General features: G+C 41.6%; 1 protein-coding gene across 1 annotated transcript in view; it reads left to right on the forward strand.

The window, feature by feature from the left end:
- LOC109918284 (hemicentin-1-like) overlaps positions 1-7,467 on the forward strand; it is a 417,033-nt gene extending 409,566 nt beyond the window's left edge. Inside the window, exons 101-104 of the mRNA XM_048613389.1 lie at positions 591-929; positions 3,110-3,229; positions 5,138-5,264; positions 5,366-7,467. Coding sequence (XP_048469346.1) covers positions 591-929; positions 3,110-3,229; positions 5,138-5,264; positions 5,366-5,723 — 944 coding nt within the window. The 3' untranslated portion in view covers positions 5,724-7,467. The remainder of the gene's footprint in view (positions 1-590; positions 930-3,109; positions 3,230-5,137; positions 5,265-5,365) is intronic.
- Positions 7,468-12,239: the final 4,772 nt, after the last annotated feature.

The raw sequence follows: 12,239 nt of genomic DNA on the forward strand, positions 1-12,239 counted from the left end.
GGCCCCAGTGATTTCTTCTGTCGCCTCCCTCAGGATTCTGGGATATATCCCATCAGGTCCTGGGGACAGTCTAGTTTAATGATTTTCAAAATACCCAACACTTTAATCTTTAATTCCCAAAGACTCCAGGGCAGTCATGATGGGTTGGCAACTCTAGGATTCCAGCATTAGGTCTAATCCCTGGCAACTGAAAGGGAGAAAATGGACAAATATATTCTCCAGATATCAAATAAAGGTAATATTGACAGCAAGGCTTCCTTTAAATGGAATCCTGCTGCTGATACCTACTTGAGAATATTGTGAAATTCATTCCATGCCCTCCAGAGTGCTTTCAAGCTTCTCACAGATTTTCCCGATAGATTTCAATGGGACTCCTTTCACAGTATCAGGTCAGTCTTGTACAGTTTGCTCCTATCCATGTTCAAAGTTCAGAATGAGCAGAGAGAATGGATTCAGTGCTTAAGAACTCGCTGAAAGTGTGACTGTGATGCCTGATGTTTTCAAGATTTTTCCAATGACTAATATTTTATATGAATACATTGTGATTATACCTGTCGCTCCCCGCTCCACCCCTTCCCCTTTTGCACCAGATGTTGATGAATGCCAACTGATTCCCAAGCCCTGTGTCTACCAATGTCGAAATCTGGCTGGCAGCTACAAGTGCCTGTGTCCACCCGGAAAGCAGCTATTGGCCGACGCCAGATCCTGTGCTGAATTGGAAAAGCCTAAACTGAGCAACAGCACAATCACAAGCTTCAGACCCCAGCTAGTCTCTATCAGTCAATATAGCCACAGCGAGCAGACAAGCCAGAACCAGATTAACCCCTTCTACACCTGGTTGGGTTGGAAGATGAACCGGGAATTTGAGACACAAGTCAACAAGAAGTCCTGTCCTGCTGGATACAGAAAGAGGAATGGGCTGTGTACAGGTGAGTAATGCTTTCAACAAAAAATTCTGAGTTTTAGTTGAAGTGTGTAATATCCTAAAAGGTGCTGACAAGGTGGACGTGGAAAGGATGTTTTCTTCAGTGGGTCAGTCAGAACTGAAGGGTACTATTTTAAAATTAGTTGTCAGCGTTTTAGGGCTGAGATGAGGGGAAGTGGGGTCATCAAATATTTGGCAGAGGTGAATAGATTCTTGTTAGGTAAGGAAATTGAAGTTTATTGGGGATTGATCAGAATACGGAATTAAAACATAAACAGATCAGCCATGATCTTACTGAATGATGAAGCAGGCTTGAGGGGCCTACAACTGAGCCTATTTTGTATCTTTGTATAATTTGTGGTTTTTCCAATTGATTGTCCTTAGTATAATTTCATATCTGAACACCAGCACATCTTGGGATTAACTATTGACCAGAAACTGAACTGGATCACCCATATAAATACTGTGGCTGCAGTCTAACTCAGAGACTGAGAATTCTATGGTGACTACCTAACCGCCTGACTCCACACACTAACAAAATGTTTAGCATCTTCAAAATGCTTTGCAGCAACTCACCAAGGCTTCTCCGACAAGACCTTCAAAACCTACAATCTGTATCACGTTGAAGGACAAGGACAGCAGGTGCATGGGAACATTACCATCTTCAAGTTCCTCTCCTAGCTGCAGACAAGCCTGACTTGGAATAAATCACTCTTCCTTCACTGCCACTGATCAATAACCTAACTGTGGTGTACCTATACCACATGGACTTCAGCAAGTGAAGAAAGTGGTTCACCACCATATTCTCTGGGACAATTAGGGATGGTCAATAAGTGCTGGCCTACCCACAGTGGATAAATCATCATTTTTTAATAAAAAAAATCAAAGAAAATGGAAAGTAGCTTCCGGGCATTTGCAGAATTCACGACTTGTTGAGTGTGGACAAAATGTTTTGCCTTTAATGCAGGTTTATGGATACTTGATGGTAATAAAAGTATATGAAGGATGGAAGGAGGAAGGAGAGAATTGAAGAGAAAGAGAACAAGTGTAATAAAACTGAGAAGAAAAAGATTAGGATAAACAAAATTGCAAATCAAATAAAAACTGAAACAAAGCAGCAATATTCAAGAAGTCCATGTTCAGCAGAAGGAACAAAGTCAGGAACATTTCAAGAAAGCATCGTCATTACAATTCTGTCAGAAAGTTAAAAAAAGCAAGAAAATGGGAGAGAGTAAGAAAAGAGGGGGGAAAGGGTTGAGCAGTTTAAATGAAGCAACTTCTTTTCAACCAGCACTTTTATTGTCCAGTAGATGGCAACATTGTTTAAAAAACTCTATCCTTTTCAGATCACACCTGTAAATATGTGAAATCAGCAAATATTTAAATAGACTAATTAGCGGTGCAAGTAGATTAACTCCATGATTAGAGGATTATATTTGCTTTTAGTGAAGTATTAGCATGTGCCAAATTCCAGTATGCTGCACAGCATGTTGGCCATTAAAACCTTTCTAAGACCACAGAACTGTTACACCCAGGAAATATTGTCTCCACCACTGTTGTCAGCTATGGAAATGGGCCTGCCCAATATAATACCATATTGGCATTGGTGAACCACGTGGGTTTTAAAGATAATCATTCCATGGTCATGATCACTGGAACAAGCCTTCAATTCCCTATAGAGTCATTGAATTGAAATTTCACTGGGTGCCACGAACTCTCAATTCCCAAAGCATGACCCTGAACTTCTGGATTACTAGTCCAGAGACATTACCATCACACCACTAACTCCCCAGTTGCAAACCGTTTTTCTCACTCAACATGGATCCTTTACAGCTTTAGACAAGATTATTCTGGATTGAATTACGACACAGAATGTCACTGCCTCGTTTTTTTTGTTATGTACCTGTTTAGGAGAGGAACAGGATATTATAGGAATTATTATTGTATTGCCTCCTCTCCCCTCTCCCCATATACTGCTCACTTAACAAATAAATAACGTGCGTTTCAAAAGCACCATCACAACTTCAGTATTTATGGAGTGTAACCACCTTAGTACTGTACTATATCATAAGAGTTAATGCAACAAAAAAGGACAAAATGTTGATTTAGTTTCAAATTAAAATCAAGAATTGTTTACTTGATGCTGTGCCTGATTTGAGTGTACGGGGTTTTTTTTTGTTATAGATATCAATGAATGCCAGACTTGGAATTTCTGCCAGCACGATTGCAGGAACACCCAGGGCAGCTACAGTTGCATTTGTCCTCCTGGGTATCGACTGCTGCCCAATGGTAGAAACTGCCAGGGTAAGTGATGAACAATACAGAGGATGGTCTCTCTATGGCAATGGCTTGTTGCTTATGGTTTTATGCCATTGATAAAACAATCTCTTTCCCTATTCTCTGATTTTCTCCTGATGCTGCCAATTCCTGGTTCTTCCCAGCTGATCAGGTTAGGTTTGTATTCACTGGAGTCTAGAAGATTGTGTGGGGGGGCAGGGGGCGGTCTCAAAGAAACCTATTAAATTCTAACAGGCTGGACAGATTGGATGCAGGAAGGAAGTTCCAAATGGTGGGGAGTCCAGAAGCATGATCATTGTTTGAAGATGAAGACTAAGATGAGGAGTAACCAGAGATTAGATTGGAAGCCTGTTCATCTATGTGACTAGGATATTACATTTATAAACTGAGTAAACAGATCCAGTTCAGAATTCTTTCCATGCCCACCCCCAGTCCATTCCCACTACATTGCTGTCAATGTAATACCAATGTAGTTATGAATTTCCTAATTCCTTACACCTCTACTTGCTCTGGCTGCAATTAGAGTAATGTGGACACTTTTTAAATCCATATTTCAAAAGGGACAAAAATACTTTGGGGGGAATGTGGAAACAAGGAAAATATGAATGATAACCAGGGCTAAGGGATCAACAACATGAGAATGCAGAACTCTATTCTCTAGCTAGCAGTGGCAGTGGTCTGCCATGAGGTCAACATAGACCTTGGGATAGTGATGGAGGAGCCTAGGCTGTTTAATATAGTTCTGTGTTTTCAACTACACCAGGCTGTTACTGAACTAATCTGTGGGACAGCTGTCCCAAATTTGGGCACCACACCTCAGCACCTAGTGAGACTAGGTTTATAGAGTCAATGCCATGCCCAGGTTTGATGTTGAAGTCACAACTGAGTGAATCCATCTCATTTAGTGTTCTTTTTACAAGAAGGAGTGGGAGTTTTGGAGCGATGGGGCTATAAAGAGTCTGCAAAAGGATATAGATAAGTGAGTTAGCAAAATTTAACATATTGAGCAGAATGTGAGAAAATGTGAAGTTTTCCAATTTGGCAGGAGGAATAGAAAAGCGGAAAATTATATAAATGGAGAGAGACTGCCGAATGCCTCATTGGATTCTACATGTCTATCCAATGGATTCTACATGTCTTTGCACGTTACCACAAAAAAAATGACCATGAAGGTTTAGGAAGTAAATAGGAAGACAAATGGAATATTGGTCTTTATTGCAGCAGAGATGGAACCTAAAGGAGGAGAAGTTTTGCTAAAACAATACATAGCATTGGTGAGACTGCATCTGGAGTAATATGTACAGTTTTAATCACTTAAGGTGTGATATATTTACATTAGAAACAGTTCAGAGAATATTCACTAGGTTGATTCTTAAGATGCAGGGTGGGAAGATTGAGCAGGCTGGGGTATTAGAAAAATGAGAAGTAATGTTATTGTAACATAAGATTCTGTCAGGTCTTCACAGGCTAGATACTGAGAGGCTGTTTCCCCTATTCGAGGAAACCAAGAGCTTCAGTTTAAACAGTTTAAACATTAGACATCTCCCTTTTAAGTCCAAGATGAGAGAAATTCTTTTCTTAGGGGTGTTTGGTCTTTGGAATTCTTCCTCAGAGAGCAAAGGAGGCTGCATCAGTGAATATATTCAAGTCTGAATAAGACAGATCTTTAATTGACAAGCAAGTGAAGGGTTATGGGCCTGGTTAGGAATGTAGGGTTGAGGTCATAATCAGATTAGCCCTGAGTATTGATTGATAGCACAGCATCAATGGCCTGAACAAGATAATTCTGCTCCAATTTCTTATGATCTTAGGAATTTCATCGAGCCAGTTGCAGTTGCCATTTGTTAATGTGTTGAGCTATTTTTATCCTATTAGCTGGACATCTCTGCAATCAGTTCTGCTTCATTATTTCAGATATTGATGAATGCCAAGAACAGAATATCAAGTGTGGACTGAACCAGATGTGTTTCAACACAAGAGGCAGCCACCAATGCATAGATACCCCATGTCCAGCAAGCTACCGGAGGGGAGCCAGCCCAGGGTAGGAGGAAGAATGCAGGGTTTAATTATGAAAGTTGTTTTTCTCTTTCTTGGGCCTGAAACATACTGTTTTCTGTTTTCTTCCCATTCTCCATTTTCTAGGACTTGTTACCGCCGTTGCATCCTCCACTGTGCAGCCGCTCCCCTGATATTCCAGTACAAGCTGCTCACCCTCCCCCGGGGGATCCCAGCCAAGCATGACGTGATCCGACTCTCGGCATTCTCAGAGCGTGGCGTACTACAGAGCAGGACCAACTTCACCGCCATCGAGCAGGATGTGGCTAGCCCCTTCGTCGTTCGCACTGACGAGGGCCGTGGGATTGTATACACCCTGCGCCCACTGGTGGAACCCGGGGTGTACCACCTGAAAGTGCATGCTACCACCTTCAGTGAACAGGGGCCACTGAAGTACCAGAGTGTATTTGTCATTGTCATTGCTGTGTCCCCGTACCCTTATTAAGGTTAACAACAGCTTCTACATGGAGGAATGTGTTGTAGCCTAATGTGTTGTTGCAAATTTCTATTCTTTAACTACATTGCAAAAGAAGTGTTTATTTTCTTTTCTCCAAAAGACTCAGCTATTTCACCTAGCGACAATGACTTCCCAAGTCTTCAAAGCTCCACACTTTTCTTGCTACATGGATACCTCATGCTCATAGTTACAGATCAATATTTAAACCCCGAGGTGGAATTGAATTCTGTAAATCTGCGAATGGTGGGGGTTAACACAATGAGTGCCAACATTATTGTTCAAAAGAAACACCAGAGTTTATCTTACAATGTCCTACGGTTAGACACCAAGTCTGTATGTGACTGCAGTCCACACAACTTACTCTTAATGCGCATTGAGTAGTCTGGCAAAGGCATTACCAGTTCAGATGCTGTAGTTTGCAAATGTGCCCCCCTCAATCCTCACTTTGACTAGGACTGAATTAGGATAACAATAAGGAAGAGCTGCAGGATGTGCTGCCATTTGAAAGCACTGAGCGCCATCTCCTCAGACTAATCCAAGAGCTGACAAGGAGCATCTCAATTCTGACAAGTGTCCAGTGGACAAGGATAACTGATGCCTTTGCAAACAAGGTATTGAGTATATTTAACAGGTACGCTGTCTTCTTAGCATTCAGTGGGGTAGAACGCTGGACAGGATGGACTCCCCAGAGGCTTGCTATCCATTTTATGGGAGAATTTGGTGTCTTTGTCAAACTGCGGTTGAGTTTAAGTACGAGCCAAACAAGTCCTGACAAACATTTAATGTTCTCAATTTGACATGCCAATCTGTCACTGCTTTCCAAAGGGACTTGCTTTAAAAAAATTCCAAGGTTATCCCTTTTTCTTGATTTGGCATTTAACCAAAGGGTACTCTGTACATTGCAATGGAAGTATTGGTGTGTCCTTGTCCACTTGCTATTTACATCACTGAAAAAGTTATAAATGAGGTATGGATTCATCATATCCATGGCCTTTTATCACACAGGAAATAACTGGCACAGATTCTCTGGTAATTTCCCACTCCGCGTTCCTCAGTTTGATGTTCAACCATTCAACATCTTGACTGCTCCCACTGGAATTCTACCCCCTTATCTGGTCTTCCTTTCAGTCATTAATACTTTTAAAATCTACTTTTTCATTGCACTTTCAGTCAACTCTCCTGTGAGCTCTGTCACTTAGTTGATGTCCTCCTAAATCCTTTACATTCAGTCTCCCTTTTCTACTCTGCTATTAGGACCACCTCACAGATATCACACCACTTCCTGCCTCAGTATCCTAGCCTTGTACTTACTGACATCTCAATGGAGCTTCACCGTGGTGTGTGGACCTCACTGTTCACACTCAGGTTGAAAGAGCTCAGAGGCTGCAACTGTGATTGAAAGGCCAAACAAAACTATGTTCTTTTTGTAGGAGTCATTGTCGATATGTAAGTTTAATGATTCTCACTCTTGAACCAACTGCCACACATATTGTAACCACTGAGGTATCTGAACGTGTTGTGCTGAATTATGAGATCCACTGTCCAAAAAGAGAATTATGACAGATTGATCAGAGTTCTGTGTCAAGCAGCTGTGATTTTTATTGTAAAACAGTGCCACAAATTCTGGGTAAAAAGTTTTTTGCCCCTATTTGTTTGTCCTTGTGGCAGGGTCTTAACATGTTCAGGGAAACATTAAAATGAGGAATTAAGGAAATAAACTTTTAAAATGTGACCCGACTTCTGTTTCAGAAAGTAGTCTGGATGTCACCTTATAAGACCGTTCACACACTCACGACAACACAATTCCAAAACAACACGTTTACCTGAATTTAACCTGGTGGTCACACATTGTTCCTAAGTGGATCAAGCAGCTACTAGATCTGGTCAACAGTGTGGATAGACTAATTGGCCAGGTTCAACAAGACCTCACCATATATTTCTGTCAATCCATCTGTAAATTAACATGAAAAAAAAATTTCCATTTCTATAGGACCAGAGGACAGCCTAAAATATTTCACAGGTAATGTTCTCCAGCATCTGCAGTCCCTACTATCACAGGTAATGGGTTGCTTTCAGAAATAGCATTTGACAATGGTGCAGTGGTAGTTTCTGTATGGAAGGCATGTTACAAACATGGCTAAAGAGGTTGATTATCAATCTGCGCTTGTGATAAGAGCTGGAATGTTTCATGCTCAACTAGAACCATGTGATAACTGCAGCACATTATGCTTGCCCACGTTATGAAACCATGCACTTGTTGTTAACATGACCAAGTACCATTCTCGTTTGGAGACACTGCCCCACGCACATTTTTGGAAATGTAGTTATTGTTTTAATGTTACAACAACTGTCTTTGTGAGTTAGAGAGACTAATGTAAAGAAATAATGTCCTTTATTACCATGCAGGATAGCACTATTGTGGTTTTGGGACACTAATGGTAACTTGTGCCCTAAGATTAGACTTGTTCTTGCAGGCATGCTATAAGCCTAATTGTACAGTTAATTTGTGTGTAGTATTTATTGTACAGGACAAATCCAGAAATGCTGTGGTTGTGAGTTTACCAAGGACAACTCTCCCAGGTTTAAAGATGATCTCATTTAAAAATGTAAGATTAACAGAGAATAAAAGCAAATTGCTGCAAATGCTGGAAATCTGAAACAAACACAAAGAATGCTGAAGAAACTCAACAGTTCTGGCAGTTTTGTGGAGAGAAAAGCAGAGTTAACATTTTGAGCCCAGTATGACTCTTCTTCAGAACTGAAAGGATTTAGTAAATAGGTTCTTCTTTTATACTTTTGGTAAAAGAAGAGGAGGAGCAAGAGAGGAGATGGTATAGAGACCCAATGCAAAAGACATTAGGGTTAGAGTCATACAGCATAGAAACAGGCCCTTCAGTCCACCTTGTCTGTGTTTATCAATGAACACCATACTAATCCCATTTACCTGCACATGGTTTAAGTGCTCATCCAGATGCTTCTTAAATGTTGCAAGAGTACTTGCCTCCACCACTCTCTCAGGCAGCAGGTACCATATTTCTACCACCCTGTGAGTGAAAACAATTTTCCTCAGATCTCCTCTAAACCACTTTCTCCTCACCTTAAACTTATGCCCTCTGGTCCTAGTTTTGCCTGCCATTGGGAAGAGATTCTCACTATCTAATTCTCACGGTGTTATGCTCTACACCCTGGCTAATGAAGGCAAGCATCCCATATGCTTACTTCACCACCCTGTATACCCTTCCCTTATTGGAATTCCAAATGCATCACCTCACACTTCTTGAGAACCTCACCATCTGAACTGAAACCCCCAGCTGCAATGTCCTTCTACTCTGTGAATAAAGATGAAAAATATTCATTTAAGACCTCATGCGTGTACACTAGCTGCACGCACAGGTTGCCCCTTTGGTTTCTAATAGATCCCACTCCTTCTTGGTAATCATTTTACTCTTAATATACTTATAAAAAGCCTTGAGGTTTTCCTTGATCTGCTATTTCATGGTCCGTCTTTCCCCCTTCCTAATTTCCTTTTTAAGCAACCTCCTACACTCTATATTGTAGAAGGGCCTCCCATGTTTTTAATGTGCTGTGCCTGTCGTAAGTTTCCTTCTTTTTGGAGAAAGAAAAAGATGTAAAAAAAATTTAGATTAAGGTATGAAAGGAAGAAAGGTAATCAAGAGTCAAATACAACTTTGGCGGGGGAAGAGAGAAGTTAAGAAAATTGGAGAACAGACAGTTTCTGAAGTTATTGAATTCAGTATTGAGACCTTGAAGCTGTAAAATGCCTAAGCAGAAAATGAGGTATTGTTTCTCGAGCTTGTGTTGTGCTCCACCAGAACATTGCAGCAAGCCCAGAACAGAAATATTAGCATGAGAACAAGCTGATTTATTGAAATGGCGTGCAACTGGGAGGTGAAGGTCATTCCTATGGACAGAGTGGCGATGTTCTGCAAAGCATTTGACCAGTCTACATTTGATCTTGTCTGTGTAAGTGGGACTGCATTGTGAGAACTGAATACAGTAGACTAGGTTGAAAGAAGTAGAAATGAAATGCTGCTTCACCTGGAAGGTGTGTTTGGGACCTTGGACAATGACGATTAACAGAGAGCCTGGCAAAGTCAATGATGAGAGGCTGTTTTCACACCTGGTTGAAGCAATTAGAAATTAGGGGGTAGAGTCTCTGGATAAAGTGGTTGGCCATTTAGCATTGTAAAAATAAATTTCTTCCCCCAGAAGGTCGTGACCTAAGATTAGGCCTGATATTGAAGGCATGCTACTTCACGGAGCTCAGTCAATGTATTCAAGGCAAAGATTGATAAATTTTTGAGAATAAAGGGATATAGGGATAGGAGGTGAAGGTGGAGTTGAGGTAAATTATCAGCCGTGATCATTGTGTATGGCTCAGCAGTGTTGAGAATAGTGATCATTGCACCTAACCACATATAGAATTCACTCTTACTAACCTGAATTGACCGATTCAAAGAACCATAATTTTACTCAGTTCTGTTTGGTATTAAGTGAGAAACTTTTGTTTGACTTTGTGGAAGCTAGGGAATAGATTGCTGGGCCCCTTGCTGAGATATTTGTGTCATTGACAACCACAGGTGAGGTGCCGGAAGGCTGGAGGGTGGCTAATGTGGTGCTGTTACTTAAGAAAGACGGAATGGAAAAGCCAGGGAACTATAGACTGGTGAGCCTGACATAAGTAGTGGGTAAGTTGTTGGAGGGGATTCTGAGGAACAGGAGTTACATGTATTTGGAAAGGCAAAGACTGATTAGGAATAGTCAACATGGCTTTTTGAGTGGGAAATTTGTGTCTGACTAACTTGATTCAGAGATAGTAAGAACTGCAGATGTTGGAGAATCTGAGATAACAAGGTGTAGAGCTGGATGAACACAGCAGGCCAAGCAGCATCAGAGGAGCAGGAAAGCTGACGTTTCGGGCCTAAACCCGTAGGAGGTATGGTTAGTAAGTTTGCTGATGACACCAAAATTGATGGTGTAGTGGACAGTAAGAAGATTATCTCAAAGTACAACAGGACCTTGATCAGATGGGTGAATGGGCCAAGGAGTGGTAGATGGAATTCAATTTAGATAAAAGTGAGATGTTGCATTTTGGTAAGGCAGGACTTAAACAGTGAATGGTAAGGTTCTAGGGAGTTTTGCACAACAAAGAGACCTAGGGGACAGGTGCATGGCACCTTAAAAGTCGAGTAGCGGGTGGTGAAAAAGGCCTTTGTCACGCTTGCATTCATTCATCAGTACATTTAGGAGTTGGGATGTTATGCTGCAGCTATAGGACACTGCATTCATTTTTGGTCTCCCTGCTTTAAAGAAAGATGTTGTAAAACTTGAAAGGGTTCAGAAAAGATTTACAAGGATGTTGCTGGGATTGGAGGGTTTGAGCTATAGAGAGATGCTGAAAGTTTTTGAGAGGATTTGTAGCTCGAGTTATGGATGAGGTTGTAGACTTGCTTGCCGAGCCAGCGTGTTTCATAACAAATGTTTCATCACCCTGCTAGGTCCAGAAACCCGGAATTGCACAAAGCAGAACAGGAGCACTTAAACAGAGTTTTTAAAAGGAATGGATGCCCAAAGAGCACAATCCACCGTTACCTCCGTGACAGACCACAACAAGAAGACACAACATGGCCAGACACACTAGTCACCCTACTGTACATCAGAGACATGTCAAAGATGACCACAAGACTACTCGGACCCCTAGGTATCAGGGTAGCCCACAAACCAACAACCACCCTGTGACAGCTACTGACGAACGTAAAGGATCCCATACCCACAGCCACTAAAACTAATGTAAATACCATGCAAGGACTGTGAAAAACATTACATAGGCCAATTTGGAAGAAAACTTACAATAAGGATACATGAACACCAACTAGCCACCAAGAGACATGACCAATTCTCACTGGTCTCAATACACATGGACAAAGAAGGACACAAATTCTATTGGGACAACAGATACATAATAGCACAAGCCAAACAGAGACATGCCAGGGAATTCCTGGAGGCCTGGCACTCCAACCGGAATTCCATCAACAAGCATATTGAACTGGACCCGATAAAGAAACCACTGAAAAACAGAACTGGAAGTGATGCCAACTACCCCAGCAAACCGAGGCATATAAATAACAGGCAGGACAGAACACCACCACTTCACCAGAGGTGCATTGATGATGTTCCCTGGCAGGGTGACAAAACATCTGCAATCAAACACACCGGCTCAGCGAGCAGGGCTACAACCTCAGAGAGATGCTGATTAGATGGGATTGTTTTCCCTGGAGCATCGGAGGCTGAGGGGTGGCCTAATAGAGGTTTATAAAATTATGAGCGGTATGCATAGGGTAAATAGCCAAGGTCTTTTTCCCAGGGTAGGTAAATCCAAAATATGAGGGACAACAAGGTGCAGAGCTGGATGAACACAGCAGGCCAAGCAGCATCATAGGAGCAGAAAGGCTGACGTTTCGGGCCTAGACCCTTCATCAGAAA

This window comes from Rhincodon typus, chromosome 28, assembly GCF_021869965.1.
Source record: "Rhincodon typus isolate 14 chromosome 28, sRhiTyp1.1, whole genome shotgun sequence".
NCBI lineage: Eukaryota > Metazoa > Chordata > Chondrichthyes > Orectolobiformes > Rhincodontidae > Rhincodon > Rhincodon typus.